The sequence below is a fragment of the Anopheles ziemanni genome, chromosome 3 (assembly GCF_943734765.1).
Source record: "Anopheles ziemanni chromosome 3, idAnoZiCoDA_A2_x.2, whole genome shotgun sequence".
Lineage (NCBI taxonomy): Eukaryota > Metazoa > Arthropoda > Insecta > Diptera > Culicidae > Anopheles > Anopheles ziemanni.
The window spans coordinates 24,232,914-24,255,976 of record NC_080706.1 but is presented as its reverse complement, the minus strand read 5'-3'; the positions used below and the strand labels follow the sequence as shown (position 1 = coordinate 24,255,976).

The window sequence follows — 23,063 nt, the reverse complement described above, 5'->3', positions numbered from 1 at the left end:
GCCACTTGATGCGATCATTATTATTTTCTCTTGAAAATAAGTCCAAGGAACTCTGGCACAGGAGAGGAACCGCATCTCTTACGTCCCGGAACGGTGAGTCCCTTCTGCAGCCCAACAACAAAAGGTCGGTAAGGTGAATCACCGTTGTATCGTTTGTGTTTCTTGTGTTTGGTTTGCGCGAAGAAGATGACTTTCCCAGGAGTGTGCTGCTGTTTCGCCAGTTTCCAGCGAAACGTAACAGAACAAGTGCACGGTTTTTTTGATGCAAATGGAAACCGGCCACCGTTTTACCCCCCAGGGTCGACAATGGTGATGTGCACTCGTGCGCCTGCACGTGAAAGTAATATTTTCCACCGTGGTCAGCACTTTTCATTCCATTTCTTCCAAGGACAAGGACGGATCCTTCGAATCGTGTATCGTAAAGGGGGAGGGGAAAGATCTACCAGACCAAATGCGAAAAGTTGCCCGTAATTTTCCATTTCCTTCGGGTACTTCACTCTACGTTCGTTAGAGCACCTCTTCGCCCTCGTCACGACGATAGATTTTCCGTCCCAGAGCGCATCCCAGACTGGGTTTGCGGGTGGTGGGTTGTAGCGTTTTATTTCCGTTGCTTTCCACGTGCCTGTTTCTTGGTTCCCTCGAGTTTTTCGCATTGCCAGAAAGCTCCACCCGCCAACGGTACCGAACTTTGAACGTTCGCCGGATATAATTGTTTTTCCACACCACGGCGCTGTGGCGCTTCCGGTGCGCGGGATGAAAACTCGCCGACGCCGAAGTCAGAAGGGTGTACAAATTCATAACGCCACGAGTAGTAGAAGTAAGGCAGCCGGCAAGCAAGCAAACGGGCAAATAAACCGCGAGAAACCGACAAACCGGAAAGAGGCGAAGGATCCATCGTTGGGTTTTCTTGATGAAACAAAATGAAGCCAACCGGCGCCAGTGTACACCGCCCATTTATTGATACCTCTCCCTCTCGTTCCCTGTCCCAGTCCTTTCCCGGTCCCTCTCGGTTCGGTGAAAAGTAATATCAACGATTGTAAATTTGCATACGACACACCGAACCCACTAAAAACCCCGGCACCCCGACCCCGCAGGAGGAAACATCCTTCCCGGAGCGCGAACTACAAACATACCTCTAGACCCGCGAGACCTTAACCGTCACCCTCCCCCCCCTCTCCGGAGGCTAAGACATGCCGGGGTCGGGTTATTGTATCGGATTCCTTCAGAAAGCTTCATCTTTTGGTCCCCCCCATTTTCTGCTGCACGGTTTGGTGGTGATGGTGTGCGGTTCGTTACCAAACCGAAATGGGTTTGGATTTTGTTCAAACACCGATCGGCGAGCGAAGATCGTGTGGGTTGGGCGGGGGGGAGTAGGGGACCGAACAAAAGGGGGGCGAGCATTGTTCCAATTTAATGCTAACGGGTTCCATTACATACACGATTTAACTCCGGTGCCGGTTGTGTGAAGATATGACAACGTACAAAGGTGCCGAGATATGGCACAAGGAATCGGGCTGGAACCTTTATTTGCCGGTTGCAAATTTAGAAACTTCGAAAAATGCGCAAAGCTGTTTACTTTTTCTTTCTTTCTCATCCTCCTGCAGCTCCTTGGAATAATCCGTTCAAATTGGTTTCTTGCACATGAATCGAACAGAGCATACATTCGTAGATGGTCCCACCCTCCTAGCTTCGATTTGGTCCATTCGCGGTCGTAAAATCCTTGATGGGTGATACTCCGCACAGCCGTATGACACTGGTGCGCGTGTAAAGACCGTGTGTGCTGTTGAGCGCAATTGAAAGGTCAGGGTAAATCGAAACAATGCCAAGATAATCAAATCGCATCGACATTATCGATTGAACTGACCGAACACGGGATGTAAGACGGACCGGCATCATCGTGCCCATAGAAGGAACCGTTTCAGACGATGTGATTTTCACGGAGCCATTACGAGACATTTGTTTGACTGTAGGAAGAGGAAATTTATGAGAAACAAATAGGATGCCCGATACTGTTCCCTGAATAATGACATAATTTTTATTTATTGAAAAGTTGACTCTGGGCGCTGAAGCAACTGGTTCGAACACAACGCCGCGTCTCTTAGAAGTAATCGAATCGGAAGTTCCCACCCATTCTTTTGCCGGCTCCTGAAGCCCGAACGAACGAATCTCACCAAGGACCTAAGTGCCGTTCGGGTAAACAAAGTCTAAAGCGATTAGACCAACTTTCTCTCGCGCTGCCGGCAAGCTGTTTGCCTCCGAAGGCAAACACAAACAAGGAAGCCAGTGCTGTTTTTGACTCGATGCGGAAACTTTTGCACCCACTCCAGCGAAGTTTCGACGATGTTTCATCGTCACGGTGCTCATTAGGAGATTTTTATATGCAAGCACCAGAGGGCAGAGAGGGTTTTCAAACACCACCACCCGGGCAGGTCGCGCCAAATAAATTTTAAGGAAGTTCGGCACGAATATTGAAGATAACGATTGAGCATTGGATTTTCGAAGGTAAATTTGCCGGCTGTGTTTCTTTCTCGAAGCGTTTGTGTCACCTTCTGGCTGTGTCTTCCTCCAGATGCGGGCCAAACTCATGATGTTGACACAGTGATGTGCAAACTGAGTCAGAATGAGTAGATAAAGCAATTCTTTCCGAGGAGTGAATTGTTTCAGTTCTCCAAGAAAATTTAATTTGGCGCTTTTTTTAATAAAGTGATTCAGAAAGATTTGACTGACAAACAAGGATTGTGAGGTAAGACCGTTCCTTTTTTTTTTAGTCGCATGCTCTATGCACCACAAAGAAACGTGATAATTATTTAACGCAAGAAAGAATTGTATCATTATGCGTAAGCCAAATCATCCTGAGTGATTAAAAGAATCGACTCTCCATTCCAACTCACACTCACTCTGAATTGACTCACTTTGCTGAATCGCTTTTCTCATCATCATCGACGTCAATCATATAAGTAGAAGCGGCCCTGCAAGGGGCATGGATCGAACTTCTCGTCGCCGTAATTGGATCGAATCTACATTAATTTTGGAGACAAATTTAAGCGAATTGAAACACTCGTCAACAAACGTCGTTGGTTGGGAGGGGAGGTTGGCGGAATGGCGGAATGTCACATCATCCGTGTGAACAAATTCAATTCCCTGTGAAGTGTGTTATTCCAAGAAGGCGACACATCGATCCTTGTCGACGGCGATGAAACCGAGGAGAAGAGAGTCTTGTTAACCAAAGCGATGAAGCGTTACGTTTTGGTTTCGCTTCTCTAATGGACGCCCGAATTCGAATCTCTAATGGAAGCTTTGAAGTAATTGTTTATTAGATGGCACTGAGCTTTGTGAACACGCAGCATCAGGCGGGGGAAACGCGACGGCGAATGGTTTTTTCACTTGCCATGAAATCATGTTACGTGTGTCATTACGATCCGTTGGTAAACTGTGTCATAATAGGCCAAATATTACTGCACTTCTCTCTGTGTGTGTGTGATTTTGTTGGCCTTTTTAAGGCTGGTTCCTCCCCGTGTGAACCCCGTGTGAAATGTTTGAGTTTGCACTTGCTGTTAACCTGTGGTGTGTTTGGTTTGACCCTTGTGCCATATCAACGTCTTGTTTGTATAAAGACATTCCCACCGGTGCGAAGCAAGCTGCGGTTTTAGGAGTTAGGAAGAGAAGGGGACGGGTTTTGTTGTTTTCCTGGCGGTTATTTACATGTCGGGGGAAATTCCATTTCGGACATGTTGACCCGATGGTAAGCTCGTGCAGTATTCATCCACTTCGTCGAACTTCGTTCCTTCGGCTGCCATGTTGTTGTTTTGATATTTTCTTTCCCTTCTAATTCGACTAATTCGATCGTTTGTTTTCTTTTTTTCTCATCCCTCTCTTCCACCCCCAGGTGCCAACTGGAACGGGGTGGCGCTGGACGAGTTCGCCGGGTGTGAGAGCAATCTGGCCGCCAACCGGCAGACCCGTATGCTGGCCGATCTCGCCCTGGTCGGGTGCTACAACAAGACGTACATGCCGGCGGCCGAGCGGGACCGGATCATGCTGGCCAGCGCCAAGCGCAACTTAGCCGCCATGTCCTACTTCGGGCTGACCGAGTACCAGAAGATCTCGCAGTACATCTTCGAGGAAACGTTCAATCTGCGGTTCGCGATACCGTTCGAGCAGCACAACACAACCGTGTCGACGGTGACGATGCACGGTCTGACGACGGCCCAGCGCGCCCGCATCGACAAGCTGAACGCGCTCGACATCGAGCTGTACGCGTTCGCCAAGAAGCTGATGTTCCAAAGGTACGCGTACCAAAAAGGGGTCCTCCGAAAGATGCGGGTGTGAAAAACGATCGAGCTCCCCGGTTGGCGTGTGGCAAGTGGTTACTTCCGGCCCGATAGAACCTATTACCCCGGGACGAACTCCAACCACCAGTTTCGTGTCGAGTTGCATGCAACTGACCGTCGACGGCAGAACGCTGCCAATTCGATGAGCGTTCGTGCTTCGTTCCATTCGTCTTACGTCCAGGTGGAAACACTACATCCTCGTTTAGCAGTTTGCTTTTCTTCCGGCACACATTTGAACGCCAATACATCCAACCTCGCCATCCTCGCTTCGTGGGTGCAAAGCGAAACCTTTCACCGTTTTGCGAGCGACAAGGAAGCCACCCTTCGGTATTGCATCGCCGGGATCTGTTCTGGGCGGTGCAGTTATTAATTGAAATTGCCCCGCACGCTCGGCTGCCAGGTAACAGCGACGATGGCGGAAGGCACTGGCAGAAATTGACCCCGACTCTAATGTCTCTCTGACATGCAATCGGGTTTTACAACCGGCGTACAGAGTTCGTTTTACGAGCACTTCCATTTGTTTCGGCAGTGATAGGGTGGGGCTTCAATCGTTCTATCGCCACTATCGCTTATCCATCCAGTATCCGCTTCACCTCGGCCTGTGCACACTTTATCTAGACGCAGTAACATGTGCTCAACACCACTCGCTTATCGCCGCCACTGCACGTCACGTGCTGGCAATGCATTTGAAATCAAAAGTAAGACAACTTCGTGCCTGAAGCTTGATCTTCGCGATGTGCAGCACCGTTCCATGTGTGGTACGATTGCGCCACAGCCACTTGCCGGATATTGCACCACGCTATCGTGTGGAACCGAACCGTTCTAAACCCCTCACGGAAGCGAGTCGCCGACGGCACGCCAACACCATCGGCGGGCGCTTGCGACACTTTATCGGCAACCCGAAACAAATTTCCCATCCCCCGCGTGACGTGTTGCAATAATCGCAAAAACGAGCGCAAATGTCGTTCAATGGAAGATAGTTACGTTTGTTCTGTCGCCGAAAATTCGAAAGGAAAAACTATCATCAACCGCCTTTTTTTTTTGCTTCTGGGGTCGTAGCTGTGTGATGTAGTTATTACTTTCGGCTCAACTTGTTTCTTCAGTTTTTTACCACGGTCTCCACAATTGTGTGACCGCTCTAGCGCTCTCGGTTCCGGTAGCACTTGCTCCATAGAAACTGGCAATAAAACTGGCGAATTATTATGGCACCAGCGCACGCCACGGTCGCGCTTCGTTCGTGGTGGCCATTGGCGTTAAGCGGTCGCGGTAAATCTAGCATCTGTAGCGACCGGGAAGGAAATTGTTTAGCACCTGCACTGTCGACACCACGCCGTGTGTTCGAGGGAAACAGAGTGGCTTTCACTGCAGGAAAAGCCCCAGTGCCTGGTCGTGTGGTGCCCGGGATTAAGTCTATTAAGGCGATAAACGGTACCTGAAAACCCGTTGATTGGGACAGGTATCCTTTTTATTACACGTTTAACGCAACCATTAGCGCATTTTTGTGTAATTGTAAAAGAAAAATCTATGCAAGTGCTCTAACCTCGCGTGATTTCGTTTGTTCATGCAGCGCTGGTTCGGTCGGCTGGGTTAATAAACAGATTTTACTCCACTTTTCATTCGTGTAAAACATGCGGAAAGTGTTGATTCCATCACCATTCCCAGTTTGTGGTTAAGTGATTCTAGAAAACACGTTAGCCCAATCAAAATTAAGGTTACCCAATATATTTCTATAACCAATTTGGTTGTTTTGTTTGTACACCGCTTTATCACTGTTGCGATAGGAAAGTCGGAAGGCTTCTGAATGACCCCGCAAACTTCTCCATTCTGTTACTGATTGCCTTTCTCTGTGTCTCTTCTGTACCCATTACCTCCGGCAGATTTGAAAGGCTGAAAGCCAAAGATAACGACTTCGAGGTGCGCTTCGCCCATCTCGGAAACCTGGGCGTGCGGAACGGCGTGACGGAGTTCAACTGGGACAGCAACATCGACGACATGCCGAGCAACGAGCACCACTGATATCGGCCCCCGCGGGGTCGTCCATCGGGTGCGCTTCCGTTCGATGGTGTCGCATCGCGACCGTCGGGCTTCCGTCGTCCGAAGAATCTGTTGCCCGGGCGGCGTCGTAGTGGCAACGCTGGCGGCCCGTTGCCGGCCATCGGCCCATCGTTCCACGTCGCTTCGCCCGTGGCGTCCGCAGGCAGCACCCACGGTGGCGTTCATCAAAACCTAATCAATCACCATCATCGCATCGATGGACCGGCCACGGACGGTGCCGCCGACGTTGACAACCCCATTAGTGTTAAGCCCAACTCAACTAGTCCCCGAAGCGACCGTAGGCGTAAGAAGACTCAGCAGCAGCAGCAACCGGAAGGCAACAGCAAAAAGCACGGGAACAATTCGACAAATCCGACGGAAGCAGCAGCGGGTGCAGCTACTAAGCTGTTGCAGCGATAGTGTGCACTCCCGGTGATGAGAATGGCCGACGCTGGTGCCGCTACCTGAAAAACGCTAATCCTATCATACGCTGACACCCTTTCCCGATCGATGCTGATGCCGATGACGGAGAAAATGCACCACAGAAACCCAATCTCCCCCCCGTGCAGTTATTAGGAAGCCTTCGCGTGTTCGTGGGGGGAAGCTTATTACGGTACGCGGAAGCTTCTCTGGCACACCGGCGTGGAAGTCTTGCGGTTTTAGTGCTTGATGCTGGTAATAATCAAACGAAACAAAAAAAAACATACTCCGACGATAAGTTCCTCCGATGAGATCCGACAACAACACTACTGACACAAGTTAAAGACACACACTCACAACATTTTACGTTAAGACTAGTTTAGTTTTCCCAAAAGGGCAGCTTATCAATTGGAACTCTGGTGTGTTCCTGTGTGCACCTAGTGTAGGAGATAAGTCGCCGTATAAAAGGGGTTGTCGCATGCGAACGTTTGGATTCTACCTTTCGCTACTTTTACAAACCGAAGCGGATAGATTGCTGTCCTATGCACCGGAAATCCCACCCATCTAGAGCCCACCCAGCTTCCATTGAGAGTGATGATGCGTCGTATAATGTGCACCGTTTCGCGCGCAACACCCCGCTCAGCAAAAGAGCAACATCATTATCCGGCTCATGTTCATCGGTGGAATAACTGGCCCGCACACCGAAGTGTAGTAGAGTCCTTGCACACAACGGTGCTTCCTAGACCAAAGGAATCGCGCACAAATGTACCGTGAAAGTGATAAATCCGTTTCAACTGGCACGAATGAGCGGAAAAGTCTACAATTCCAGCTAAGCAAGTGATGATGATCGCTGATGACGGAGAGTATGGCAAAGAAAAATCGCTTTTCTCGCAGCAAGGCACAGCGGCCTGTGAAGTGTATGCGTGTGTGTGTGTGTGTGATGAACGTGTTGCCTTGTGCCGGTTGCAAGCAGCAGCAGCAGCAGCACCAGGAGCATAAGCGTAAGCCACCGCGTCTGTCCAATAGATCGAGCCGCAGATGGAATTATGGAAAGTGTTTTAAGCGCTCATTCGTTCGGTTGTTCATTCTGCCGGATGGCATTTATTTTTCATTCCGACGCCTTGCTGGCAAGCTGTGGACCAGCCACCTTGCCGATGGAGGAAGCCACGGCAGTTACTTCTTTTCCGGGTTTTATTTCGTTTCATACGCTCTGTGTTCTGTGCGCGCCTCCAGTGATATAGCCAGAGATATTAACCGCCCACATCGGTTGAGCCGGAACGAAGAAAAAAAAACTCGTGTGGCCATGGAAAAGGGGTTCGGAAAATGCTTGTCTTGGTTGATGACGTGGCGCATTTTTATTTTTATGTTTTACTCGTCAAACGAAAGTCTCGTACGTGTGAATGAAAGTGAAATGTAAACCGGGCGCACGAGTTCCGTTAACGAGTTAATGTAACCTGTCATCAACATCATCTTCGTCAAGCGTCATCATCATCATCACCACCACTTACTTCGTGCGAGGAAGCCGGCGTTCTTTGGCATCAACTGTCTCAGCCTCGCCGTGTTGTCTTCTGGCCGGATCCGTCTCGTCGGGCAGCGGAACGGAAATGGATGTGTAATGCCGTGTAAGTAGATAATGTGCTCTGTTTGAAAAATGCTTTTAAACTCGATCCATATCACCACCAAGGTAGTATGCTGGGCCTGTAGGAAAAAAAGCGGGGGCTGATGGGAAAAAAGAGACATTACTGTCTTAATGCGCTTACTCATTAAAATTGGCCCGGTTCCTTGTGAAAAATGTTCCACAGCGCACGAACGGTAAATGATGGGAACATTTGCTTGCTGTAATCCCGCATGTTTTTTTTTGTCTTGAATATTTATTCAGTTATCGATTAATCATGCTTTGTTTGGTTGGTACGAATCACGTTGATGCTTAGACTAGGAATGTTTATCCGCTTAATTAAGTCTTATGGTTCTTAAATTGTTCTGTTTACAACCAGTTTACCTGACCTCATTTGAAATTAATTGTTTGAACGTAATAGTTTAATTTCATTTTTGTATCATTAAATTCTCATGTCATGCCATTCAATGCTCAGTGAGAATCATTGCTCCGCTCATATTAGAATGTTGCTTTTCGGTTGACAAATATTTCTGGGTTAAGAGTTCACAGAATCTTTCGTGATGTTACATCAGCACAAACCTATTACTTGGCGTGGAAACGTCGTTCGTAAACAAGCCCAATTCGTGCCATTTTCGCTGTTCTTTTCGCATGATTCGTGTGAGTTACGGTGCCCTTTAGGCCTAATCCAATGGAGCGTGTAACAATGTTTTCCATTTGTTTACTTTGTGCCGGAAGGAACGTATAAACCTCGAAACCCCCGAACGTCCTACAGCCCACGGCGGATCATCACCCTCTCAAGCAGGGTAGGGTGGGTAGGACACATTTCATCAGTATCCATTATGAAACGGTCGGACCGCACCCTCCCTCCCCCCATCTCCCCCGTGTCTTTGGGGGACACTTTTCGTTGTCCTTGACGGGCAGAACAAGCCATCGATAGTGAAAGTTACGATACCGAGACCGATACGCTTTCGCTGTGTTTCGTGTCGCTTTTACCCAGCATGGAAGAAGTTCTCACCCACCCACACACCCACCCACCCATTCGATTGGATATTGGATGGCTCCACGCGCAACGTTGATGCGCCCCCAGCGGGCATCGTTCCAGCTTCGTGATGGACGAAAACGGAAGCACAAACGTAATCAGGCTCGTCGCTCATGCGAAGTGGCCGGAAGTGCTCCTACGCAATGCCCATCACGCACCGGCGCCCCCGAATGTCCCTCGGCAGCGATTCCGCCGACGGTTCGTAAAACATTCACTGGGAACTTTATCATTCGAAAAGCCGGCTGTCGATGGTCCGAGAGGTCCGATGTGTCCAGCGCACATGGGGAGACTATCGCTGGGCATCGCTCGGAAACTCGGCACAAAGGCGGGAAGCGGAACTGGAACTGTGGTCCGTTTCGTTCGCCTCGCGTGTATCGAAACGTTCGCTCGTTCATTTTCGGGAGATTATCCCCGCGTGACAAAAAGGGAGACTGCCAGTGGTGGGACGGAGACGACTGGCAAGTGGCGTGTCCTGCTCGATTAGCTGGAGTTCCATCCTGGTCGTGGACATCATCTCGATGCTGCGGTGTGAACGACCGTTCCATTCGGTTCAGGCCGTTGGGAGAACGCACGCGTTTCTCTGTTGAGTAACTTAATTTGCCATTGACACCCCGGGTCGGGGCTTTCGTTCGGTGGGAGGTTGTAAGCCCCCGCGGCCCGTTGTCCGCCATCCATCCACCCCATTTCTATATAGCCAGCTAACATCTCCATCGGGTTGGACATCCTGTACCGTTTCTCCCTCGCAGGCAGGCGGGATGGTGCCCGCTGACCGTGTCAATTATTTCTCATTTTGCACGCTTCCCCAGACGCCCGACCCACGAGGGAGCGCGTAGGAGATTTAACGTTTCCGATGCTCCGGAAAGTAAAACAAATGGCCGTCAAACGCGTGAAGCGAAGGCGCTTAGAGGATGGCCGGTCAACGTGCCGGGGCGGGGGGACAACAGTTGGTTGATTGGTTTGGCTGCTAAATGGCATCGGCTACAACTAATTGTGATCATACTGGCAAGAGCAGACGAAGCAGAAGAAGAAAGCATCGTAAAAAAACGAACTCCCCGACACACAGACATAAAGCCATAAATTCATTAATTTAACAACAACTTGCTGGTTATTCGTTTTGCGCTCCGTGCTTGGGAGAGGCACTTCAAATGCTGGCGAATAAGACGCTCGCAGCCTTGGGGTGGGTTTCAAACAAACGTCGTCGAAATACGCCGATCACTATCAACAATGATTTAAATATCCCGCTCCGAACTCGTCCCGGGGACTACAATTAGTATGAATCAACGGAGCTCGTTTTGTAGTACTCCCCATCTCCTTCATGTATGGTCCATTGGGCAGTTTGTGTTGTTGTTCCGTCGTGTATGCCCATCTCGTTAGTTCGCGTCCTCCACTGCAACGACTCGGGCCAGGTGTTGGGTTGGAAGTGTGCATTTGTTTGCATGCTTGCGTCATCGCGCTCTCACCTGAGGAATCATTCGTGTCAGGTGTGAAACTGCACCTGAACAAGCAGCGTTTGCTTGCTGCAGTTGCCGCCGAATGGCAAACAGCAGGAGCTAAAATCAATGTTGCAGAGAAAGTACACAAGAAGACGCACGACCTTAAAGTATGTTGCCTATCCTTCCGTTGAATGCAAATCATAAACCCTCCGCTGGTAAGTGTTAAGAGATGATGGCCACGTCCCATCGATCGATGTTTGTCGAAGGCATCGCCAGTAGGCAGGAGTAGCATGACGACGTTAAAAATCCTTACAGAATTCCGGCAAAAACCTCGAATGTTGCTCGCCAAAGGAATTTCAATTAGAAGATTCAACGGATCACTTCTTTTTTATATATCAATTTCTTTATTGCACTCGAAAGTAACACGAACGGCGCTAGTTCGCGCGAACACGTTTATTCAATCTCGCCAAGAAATGCATCGACCCGTTCTTTCCTTGGCTTATTCCTTTTCCATTCGCTCCGCTTGATTGTTGTGTTGCAAAACGGCTCTCATGATTACGTTATTTGCATAATTCATTAGAGTATAAATTCCACAATCGATTATGACGGCGATGATTCCACCGTGATAACATGGTGGCGTTGGGTTGCTTGGGAAATCAATCATCGCACCCGACCGGACCACCCGGAATCTGGGTTCGCACTTCCTTTGTGCCTCTCGGTGGCGTCAAATGGTCAATGGAAACTTGCTTAGGGATAAATTTTGCATTCGCAAAAAGAAGCAAATAGACCCGAAAACAAATTATGCATATGGAAACGGACGAAACGGACGGGGAACAGGTTCGCGAGATTCGCTGGAATGTAAATATGTCTTGGGAATCTGCCCGTTTTTGGAGACCGTTCGTCCTCATCGGGTATTTCCTTTTCGCCCTAATGACCCTCCGATACCGAACCCGGACCGAGGCTCCTCGAACGCGGCAATAAAAGTCACTCATTTCCATTTACGATTACTTCATCGCGCTTCTCCTCTCCCTCGGGGTGGAGGACGTTAATGTGCTGTTTATTGATGACCGTTTGAAAAATCCCTCCCGCAAGGGGAAGCCTGGCCAAAATGAGGGTAGAAAATCGTCCTCATCAACATATGGTGTTCCGGTCGGTGGGACTCAGACGCATCGCCATCCGGAGTGCGCCGTATCTCTGGAGTGCCGTCAAAGTTTTGGGATCTCCCGCTGCGCCCGAGATGGGTTTGTTTGTGACAGATGGATTTCATGATGGAACTGAGGGATTTTGTGGATGTTTAGAAGAATGTTGGAGAGGGCTGATTTTTTTTGTTTGTACGCTGTTTGCCTTTGGACTCAACATCGACAACATATGTGCTCAATATGGGGGTGTGTTTGTGCTGTACTTTGCTGTGCGTGAGGCAGATTAACCCCGGGCGGGTAGAGGAAACGAACCACTGGAGCATAGAAGAAATAAAATAGCAACCGAACGCAAACTAAATCGCACATTCATAAAGGGAAACCCCATTTTTAACCCTAAACCCGATAGGGTTCAGTTAGAGCCATTTCATTTCAAATTCATTTCATCTTTAGAGACAAGGAAAGAAATTGTGACGTTATGAAGAAATAATTATGGAGGAAAACAGTTAATCAAAAGAAAGTTTAATCTTATATCGTAATCCTGATTTTGGGATTGAAAGCTCAATTTTTCAAATAAATATTAATCATAAATCTTCAATAGGGCCAGTCGACGATGTCACATATATTGTATAATCTATTTTATTTAAAGTTAATAAAAGAAAAATTGTTGGTACTAATTATAAAATAGTAAAATAGCTATAACATATCTACGAATTTATGTGCTGGAATTTTTTTCTAGAAAATAAGTCTAAAATACAAAACAAGTTTCCGCTAATCTTGTCACAAACTTTGGTTAGTTTTTCTGTGTTTGTGTCTCAAAAAAAAAGTCCCTATTAAGATTAATGTTATGTTAGAAAGTTTTCGGTAAAAAAATTAAAATAAGAAAAAAAGCCTTAGCTTGCTCGAGAAGTGTCGACTAAAAAAAGTCCACGTATTAAAAACGAGGATTTACTGCAATGTGTTTGGTGAGATGTACGTTGATCTGCTACGAACGTCCAATCGTACGGCTCTGGTTGGCTTCCAATCGGACGGAATGTCCGTTCTACGTTCGACCGAATCAGCGTCGTTTCCAATTTGTACGGAAGGTCATAACGCCCGACACGCTAAATGATAAACCCCGTGATTTCGCAACTCCGATCGACCGATACGAGGCCGGGTTGCTTTGGACGGAAACCATGGCCACCATCCGTTCCGGCGGTGTTCCATCGCAAGGCCATCGGAAGGCCGGGCCGCCAAACATGCCGAGTTTTGGGACGATATGTTTTTTTTTTTATGGCTCGATTCTTTTCTGTTTCGTCCTTTCTTTCGCATCAAGCATTCCGCACGACCCGTTACCGACGATTGGGTGAAAATCACTATTTCCGAATGTGAATGTGTGGCTGTCCCTATGTCTTCTCCCCGAGCACCCCCCCCTACCGGACAAACCGGAATATGATGACGGTTTTCGGGGCGATTATGGTCGGCACGCCGAGTTCCACGGCCCATTTTGGGCGCCGTTGTCCTTTTCATCCGTTCCGGTCCGACCCGGTTTCATTTTTGGCGATAGTTTTGTTTTATTCAGCATCACATTCGAACCGTCGTCCCGCTGAGTTCGTCCTCCCGCCACTGCCATGGGCCGTAAAACGTGGACGAAAATCGGACCACGACATCGGGTTGGGACACACACACACACACATTGGCTGCGGAACGACGAGATAACGATTCAAGAATGGCCATCATCGTAATGTCATTATCGGTTTTATGTTAGCAATTAGTGAAATTGGAAGAAAGGACGCAAGATGGCGGCCGGAACGGCGGTGGTAAGGGGATGGCGTAACCGAAAACCAAACGAACTTGTGGTCTCGTTTTGGTCCTTGTTCTGTGTTGGCCATTGGGTGAAAATCATCGGCGGTTGGAAGCATGTACACGAGCGCGATTCCGTTTTGTGTCCTGAGAGTCATGTTCATCGGAGGAAAATACCAATCGAACCGGCGTCGATTCGTTCCGCGAGAGAGCATGTGGTGTTACGCTATGACAATGGATTTTCTCCAATGTCACACCGGCTGTCCTTATGCCATTTGGTGTCACCGTATTACATATTAATATCTCATTTTTACGTTCGTGACATTCGCGGCGTACGTGGAGAAATTCTTTTTAAGTGCACCGAGATCAGGTTCAAATCGTGTCTTCTCTACCTCCATCCCCGCCCGACTGGAAGGTGCTTAGCAGAGCTGGATTTAATGCAGTCGATTATCAGACACCGACGCACAGTGGGGTAAGGTAGAACCACCAAGTGGACATTTTTAATGTTTACTGAAATTAGTGACGATTTTAATTGTTCTTTTTCAAAACTGAATCAAAATTATAATAAAAGTCAATTTCTCCATTGTAAAACCAGATGGGGCCTCTTTAGTATGCACAAGTAGTAACATAATCAAGTGACGTAATGCTACAATTTAATATGATATTTGAAAAAGTTATGTCTCTGACACAATAGTATTGCTTTTGACGGCTACTTTTATCCCGTTGGTACGAACCATAGCATTGGGTCATGCAACACTTCATGCCGTGAGCGAAGGTAGTGCCTTAACTAAAAGGCTATATCTAAAAAACGGACAAATTTCATGCAGCTGAATTTTCCATAACTTAATGTTTACATGTGTATTCTTATTTAGCAAACATTCCCGCGGGGCATTTTGACTCTTTTTTTTTCATTCTCCATCAAAATCTTTTCATTTCAATGGTTGTAGCTGATCAAATGAGAAAATTGTATTTCTTCCAGCGTGGTGTAACGACCTTATTTTGGTCATGCCTGCCCTTTAAGAGCTTACTAGACTTTGACGACGGTTGTCACGTTACCCCCATTGTATTGTATTTAGATTTTTCAAATATTTCTTTTCTACATGCAGAAATAAAAAGTAAAATTCGAATACATTTTAAATTGACTAAATCACCATTTCAAAACTACGTTTAAATTGTAAAAAATGACACTTTCCTCACTTTCCCAACTTGACATACAGGGGCAACTTTAAGCAATGTATTGAGTTGATACTAAGGCTTCTCCTTAGTCAACTATCTGACCATCATTTAAGCATATTACCATTAACATAAGAACGTTTCATTTTTTTTTCAAAGTGTCCTCCCCTTATCCCACCGTGCGACGGGGCGATTGCCATAAGGCATGCTCACGTATCTTCTCACGAAAATAGTTAGTGATACACGTTATGTCCAGCAACGGTAATGCAATTTTTCCCTATCGAACGTGCCGGTATCAACATCCTCGGACTCTCCCGCCGGTGTCACGCACTCGGGGATGTCCCGGGGAAGCGTAACGATTATGATGATTCCCTCAAGAAGGACGACGCCCCATTCGGTTGTTTTGGGAAAGCCCACCGCTAACTGTTTGATGCGAAAGATGATTTGTACGGCGTGCGCACCACGGTGTCCCTCGCAATCGCAGCTTAGCCGCGCAATAAATCCGGCCAACCCGGGTGTGTGATAATCTTGCTCAATTTCATCCCACGTCGCTCCCTTGATGGCCCGGAACAGCGCCAGCCGGACACCCACACCCCCCAGAGGGAGTCCTTTCTTGGACGCGATATGGCGCCACCGGTTAAATTAGATTTTCCTACGGCCACACAAACAAGCTGAGCTCGTCGGCTCGCCGTTGAACTTGTGCGTCTTCCTTTGGTGCTTTGGCGTGGAACAGCATTTCCCGTCCGGGTTAATTTCGGCAGCACGTCCGCACGCGTTCATCCTCCGGGCGTTGCAGCAACATTTGCGCTCCAAAGCCAAAAACACATTGGCCCCCGGTGGACCACGCTTATGGTGTGTTTACACACTGGCTGGACATGGGCAGCCTTGCTTGTGTGTTTGTGTGCGTGGTAGATGGTAAATTTTGCGTGCAAACCATCGCCGACACATCACGGTGCCCGGCATCACGCAGGTTGTTTATTATTTACTCCATCTTCTCGGAACAACCTAGTATCGTCCTCCGCCCAGCAGGTGCGCTCCGGGTCCCGTGGCGAGCGTTGTTATTCGATTAGCAAACTACTAGCGGCGAAGATCCTAGGAACCTCCGGGGCCACCATGATGAGTAACCGATGATGTTTTCTCACCGAAAATACGCGCCAAGAAGTGGAACAAGAGCCGAAGGTGCAAGGGGAGCACCCGAGGGAAGGCTGGGAGAACGCGGTTGCCTAATATTTGCACAACTTCTTCGGGGAAGACCAAACTTTCCGGAGACAGGCGCCTCGCAGCGTCATTCTTAGCGAAGATGGCATTTTTTTTGACTCGAAATGTTTCTTTGTCTCTCGACTTTTGGGAACAATAACCAGGCCAAGGAGGTGTGGGGTTGGGATGGGGTGCCAACAGTGAGACCAACTCCAAAGTTTTGCCACCTAGCCGTAACTGCTTCCGCCATCTTCCCCGACAGCTCCGGGGGCTCTTATTATCGTGATCGTTTAGTGCCTGCCGTAGTCGAGAGCTGTGCACGGTGTTGGAATGTTACAATTTTCTATGTGAATGGGTTCCAAGTACCTTGTGTCAACCGAACCCGACCACTGATGATCCGACCAGCCAAACTTAGAGCCAAGCGGTTGTGTGTTGTTGATGGCGCAATAACATCCGTATTCTCAAGTGTTCCAAGAAGGGGTTCCGCTTTGTGCCAAGTCACTTTCCTTCAGGGCTTTTGCAAGAAAATAAGGATGAGGGACATCTTCTTGGGCCACTTTCGGGGAGATTTTTAGGCCCAGAATTGTGTCGTACCTGTGAAGTAGTGATGAGAATAACAACTCTTTTTAGAGATTTGAATCAGAGTGAATAATCATTACGATGATTCGAATCTTTAAGTCACTCTTTTGTGATTTAAAACGTGAAAAATGATTTATTAACCTTCGAGGTGATTTGAAATCTTAACTGGGATTCGAATCCCAAAAGAATGAACAAGTGGGTAAAAGAGTCACTAGTCGCCATTGCGATTCGAATCCCAAGTTGTGATTCGAATCCCAAGTTGTGTTTCGAATCCCAAGTTGTGATTCGAATCCCAGTTTGGGAATCACTATATGGGATTCGAAACCCAAAAGAATGAACGAGTTGGTAAAAGAGTCGCTAGTCGCCCATGTAGTGATCCCAAGCTGGGATTCGAAACACAACTTGGGATTCGAATCACAACTTGGGATTCGAATCTCTATGGTGACTAGCGACTCTTTTACCAACTCGTTCATTCTTTTGGGATTCGAATCCCAGTTAGGGTTTCAAATCAAAGGGAGTCACAAAAACTATCTGTTAGGATTTAAATCGTTCATTCAATATTAAGATTCGAATCACTCATTCATTCTCACTCAGAGCGCACATCACTACTGTGAAGTAGTGTCCTGTACAGCGTTTCGTACAGCTTGGAGCACAAACGTTGCTTCGGACAGCACTGACAAACAGCATGATTGTTTCAAAAATAATAAGGCAGTGTCAAAAAAGAGGGAAAAAATACAGATGGAGTGAACACCCGGTATCAGAACCTATCGTCTACCAACCTGGTTCGCGCTTCTGTCTCAACCGTAAAGTTCGGCGGAAGTTGGTTTGCTTCTTTTTCGGGGCTCCTTGGAGTACAACCGACTCAAGCCTGTCTCGCGAGGACATGTCTGAGAGGGTTCCTCCCTTCCAACATGGACACGGGGAGGTTTGACTTCTTTCTTTCGGAAGATTATGTTCTCTCCCCCCCCCCCCCCCCCCCTCCCCTCTAACCCAACCAACGACAACGACAACGACCTTCCCCGCGGGCACTTTTGTCGCAAGCTAGAACACTTCCGAGCGTCCCCCCTCCCCGTTTGTGTCCCCCTTCCGGCGAACGGCTTTTTCCTTGTTCCGAAACAGCAAGTCAAACAGAAAGAAAATCACACAACAACAGCCATGTACTCGAAAGCTACCCAATACCGGCGGCTCGGGGAAAACGGCCAGGGAAAACTTGTTCATTTCCCCATCACCCGGCGCCTGGGGAGGGGGGAAGACTTTTGCCGCTCCGCGTCAAACTTTTCGACCACCGTTTTTCGCCTTCGATCAACGCGCCCTGCAGTACATTATCTAATGGAAGTGGCTGTCTGCGGCCCGCCAGCCATCACCACCCTCGGCACCATCTTCGACGCCATACGGGTGGGGTGGATTCCTGCTGTGGCACACTTTTGCTACCCTGTTCCAATGGATTCCAAACCCCCTCATGTGGTCCCCTCCGGCCGGGGGGGAAGGGTATGTGTTTCCGGATCAAAAACATTCCACGCCAGCTGGAGGCTCCGTCAGCAGGCTCGGAGTTTACGGAGCGCAATTGGGTTGACGTGGCGGCCGGATGTTTTGTGTCTTTCGCGAGTTAGTTCATCACCTCGAAACCGATAAGTATGATAAGGATAATGGCGTGCGCTGTTCGCGTGCTATGGTGAGGGAAGTTTGCTGACTTTCTTTTTCGTTTTCGTTGGGACAGAATGGTGCTGAGGTACAAAAGAAGCCACACTATTTTTAGCGAAGGTGCTTTGCATCAATTTATAACGTTTTCAATCAAATATCAAATATCAAGTATTTGATCTTGTAAGTAAATTGACCATAACACGAACAATTTCACTTCTCAATTGAAAACTATTATCCATGCTTTAGTGGACTTCATATTAAGCATGAATATAAATCTGAGCAAAACTCCCCAAAATTAAAAGAACGCCATATAGATAGGACCTACAAGAAGAAACTTCAGCAATGAAGTATACACTTATTTATTCTTGAGACTCCTTGCAGTTTAAAATGAAAATATGAAAAAAGACAAAGAAGAAAAAATAAGGTTTAAGATGAAAATATGAAAAAAAGACAAAGAAGGAAAAATAAGAGTATTCGATGAAAATTATCACTCAGTAATGATGTGACGTAAATGTCTACTTCAAATATGTAAGTGACTCTCAACTCAATCCAATCCATATTTACGACAGGTTTAAGATGAAAATATGAAGAAAAAAAAGACAATGAAGGAAAATTAAGGTTTAAGATGTAAATATGAAAAAAAAACAAAGGAAAAATAAGTGATAATATCACCCAGTAATGATGTGACGTAAATGTCTACCTCAAATATGTAAGCGACTCTAAACTGAATCCAATCCATATTTACGACGCAGTCACCTTTATACGATACGATTTTAGCTAGTTAGCGAAAGTAATGAATTCATAACTAGGGAAAAATGGAAGGTGGAGAAAAATCTCCTTTTTAATTAACACATTCATCCTTGGCGTCTGGAAGCAAAGAGCAAAAAAAAAATACCGGGGTTATATCGTGCCGCATGACCCAGACACTGCGCCTTCCAGCGGAGTGGAGGATGGCTTTTGTGTGCTCCCGTTATTCGGGAGGAAATGGACCGAACCGAAAGCCATGAATGGGGACAATGCGGCATAGAGGGTGGGTTCGGGTATATACATTACTCCATCCTTGGCGCCGGAGGCAAAAATCAAGGATTCAACTTTCTGGTAAAGTTCAGTGCGGAATAAAACCAAACACACACACACACACCCGTACACACACAAGATGACTGCCTGGAATCCAATCCCAAAAAAAGGGTTCCGAAGAAAAAATAAATATCACATACACACACACACACACACACACCGTGTACCCCCGAAGTGGAGAAGATGTCGTGGAAGAAGGTGGGTGCAAAGTTGACCAACTGATTAAAACATTCAAACCCTTTTCTTTTCTGCGCAAAGAACCGGGTGGGTCTTGGGTTTCGTGGCGGACGGGATTTTCTTTTCTTCCCTTTCCTTTCCCATCGGTCCACCTCTCCCACTTTTAGCCCTAGGAGGTGCATTTTTGGAAGTTCCCTTTTTTTCCTCCTCTTCGTCCCGCGCATCATGAAAACTTTGCGAACCGTCAAACTTTTGCGAGTAGGAAAATGGGTCTAATGTTTCCCTTCCTTTAGTACTTCATTTCCATTTGCATGTTGAGCCCGTTCCGGCCTCTGGAGTGTGTGTATTCGCGTCCACATGGCACAAGACGCACATCTTTCACTTAACGGCGAATGTTTGCGTGTACGTCCATCCCGGAATGTTTGTGTCTTGATTTGGATGAAGTTGTTTGAATTGTTTGTGCCACCGGCATCCTTCGGCATACCCGAAATTTCTTCGTTTTAATTTGTGTCCGGGAGTTTTTTTTTGTCCACTGAGCATGAACTATCCTTTATCCTTTTCTCGGGTTTTGGCAAAATTGTATCCAACATTTTTCACTCGTTCGGTGAAGTCATGAAAAATGCTTTCCCAAAGGGGTGGGGGGGGAGGGGTGGCAAGGGTCGGAAAATTATTCTAAAATCTTTCGAAAAGTTTTCGACGCAACAAGACCTGCTCGAACGTAGCCTGGCATCCGCCCGGAGTCGCCGTGTGCCGTCAGCTAATTTCATTAGAATATATCTATATTTTAATTTTATCTTATTTAATCTTTTCTTCCCGTTTCGTTCTCTCTTCTCCACTTGTAGGGTGCAACATCTTGGAAGTGCAAAAACGGAAAAGGCACGGAGTGGCACGGGGATCGTCCCAGAAAAGCAGCAACCCGGTATGAAACAGTACTCAGACACATAATGGCGTGCACGAGAGCCTCCTTGATGTGCCAACAAGCGGCAAGCGCTAGGATGCGGTGGAAAAGGAAAGCAACCGCCCGCTGCCCTATGACCTCGTTTGCGTTGCGTGCATGTATGTGTGCTCGCATTGGCTGCGTTGCTGCAACTATGTACGTCGTCGGCTAGCGGGAGCGCCAACATAGGCGAGGAACTTCGGAGCGCCATGTATTGTTTGGCGCCTTCCAGACATTCACGCTGGCAGAGCTTGATCCCGGTTCCATGCGGCGCCCCTGCCCATCCCGTGGTTGAAAAGGACTCCCGTTCGGCTGCGTCGATGATGGGTTTTCCCATGGCTTCGGAACCACCCTACTCAGTGTCCATCGGCACGGACTACTCCTGCTGCTGGATTGCTTCCACTACTAACAACACGGACGGGGGATGCACTTGACTGTGTAGCTACCGTCTATGTCGCCCCGTAGATGTTTCCCTCCCCGGAGGGGGGAGAAAAGAGGATAGCCGAGGTGGCTAGACTTCTGGTACACAACGACGGGAAAACATTGTCGATGTCCAAAGGGGGACTTCTTAAAGACTTCACGCGTGGTAAGTAGCCTAGTGGTCTGGGCGATCTTTGTGTGCGTGTGTGTGTGTGTCCTTTGATCTTGCGTCCCGTTGTGTCGCTTCGGGCGCGTCGTAACTCTACACCACCGAAGGACACTCCGCCATGTGTGAGACTCCTACTGTCAAGTGGACCCCCTTTCCATCTTTAGGGCAGAAACAAGAAAAGAAAGTACACACTTTCAAGAGTGCGCCGCTTTTCCACACGTAATAAACTTATTCCTTTTTATTCTTATTGTAGAAAAAAAAAATGAAGGCATGTTCGACGTTGGATCCCCCCTTGGTCAGGGGAGAGGAATTTAATGGGCACACGAAGGAAAATGTAGCTCCCCGAACTGCCAGCCTTTGAAGCATTTTTCCGGAAATATTTGCGCACCGAACCGAACACCAGAGGAAAACGATCGTTCGAAGACTATTTTCGAGTGAGTGTCCTTGCGCCAGCGAACAAGAACCTCTTCGGAAGGCACATTTACTTCGCGCGGTACAATTTCCTGCTTGGGCATGCAAACACAGGGACTAGCAATTGTGCAACCAGCACACATTGATCCTTGGTTTTTGTAACGGTTCCGGTTGCTTTCATCTCGAGCTCTCCTTTCCACCACCGTCACCAACGGGGTTGGAAGTGTTGGAAATCTCGAGCACGTAGTTGGTTCGAGTGGCACGAACGTTCTCGTACCATTCACGACAACGTGCCGCCGATGAGAAGAGAGTGGTTCGTGCCCGCGTCGCCGTTGCCGTCTCCAGACGTGTGTTTCCTTTTGGGACACTCTTTTCGGGATCGAAAATCGATCGATTGAAAAAGCGATGCAACTGCGGCTGGTGCGACTTTCGATGGTGGTTTAATTTGTACAGCAGGCGTGGCCATTAACTGGTGGCATCGTTTTCGTCACGTGCCACGGTCGTTCGTGGGGAAAGTGTGGTGAAATGATGTCGTGCGAAGACGCAAGTGGAGATGGTTGCTCACCAGCCATAAATCTACCCGCAATTTAGCTTATTTTCCTCGCATCCAAGAACCATCCCGGTTACCGGCGGCGAAAGGCTTGATAAGCGAAAAATGTTCGCTGGCGAAAAGGGATGCGGTGGGGCCAAACGGTTCGGGAAAACCTCGAATCGGGAGTGGATTAGCCGTTCCTTGCCGGTTTTGCACACACCTCACTGGCGGGTTAAATGCATCAGTGGTGCCGAAGCCAGTGTTCGGTTTGGAGACAAGCCGCGTTGGTGGGATACCCGGAGTAGGGGGGGAATCCCATTTTCCCTTCCACTTTCCCGACGGTGCGGTGGTCGAGATGCTTTTTGGCGAGTCAGCACAACTCGCTGCGGGAATGCTGGAGAAGACACATTCTGTGGATTCTAATTATACCGGATAACGTACGTGAAAATCAATGGAAAAGCGTACCGGAAATTGTGTACCCGCCGGATGGGAAGAAGGGAGAATTTTATAAATTGCTCCCCAACTATTTCGCCGTCCGGAAAATGGAGCTTTTCGTGGGGACACTTGTGGAAGGCTGGCGTGTTAGGGTTGGTTTAGTTGAAGGGTAAACGATTTAAAGATTTTTTCGTTTTTGCTGTCGGCCATTTATGCTTTTTCAACCAACTTTAGCTTCCCTCTGGCCGCCCGAACCACTCGATACCCGGTGCTTCCGGAAGTGGCACATTCCACAATGAAATTTCCTTCGCACCTTACCACCGTTACCAACGACAACAGTTACCTGGCCTGGCCCTTGGTGATTAAGCAGCACTTTCGTTGTTGTCTTCGAACAAACGAACACCTTGGCCGTTTCCCAGGACGTCGCCATCATTTATATCTTCCACCAGCACCACCACCACCACCACCACCAAGATCGACACCCTGCACAAACGGTCGCGTCACCATTGTTTTTGTGATTTGTGG

At 47.9% G+C, this 23,063-nt stretch overlaps 1 protein-coding gene across 1 annotated transcript in view; it reads left to right on the top strand.

Annotated features, from left to right (window-relative positions):
- The window catches only part of LOC131287541 (heparan-sulfate 6-O-sulfotransferase 1), a 39,294-nt gene extending 32,939 nt beyond the window's left edge, over positions 1-6,355 (top strand). The window contains exons 5-6 of the mRNA XM_058316599.1: positions 3,887-4,286; positions 6,209-6,355. Of these exons, the coding sequence (XP_058172582.1) occupies positions 3,887-4,286; positions 6,209-6,347 (539 nt within the window). The 3' untranslated portion in view covers positions 6,348-6,355. The remainder of the gene's footprint in view (positions 1-3,886; positions 4,287-6,208) is intronic.
- The last annotated feature ends 16,708 nt before the right edge of the window (positions 6,356-23,063 follow it).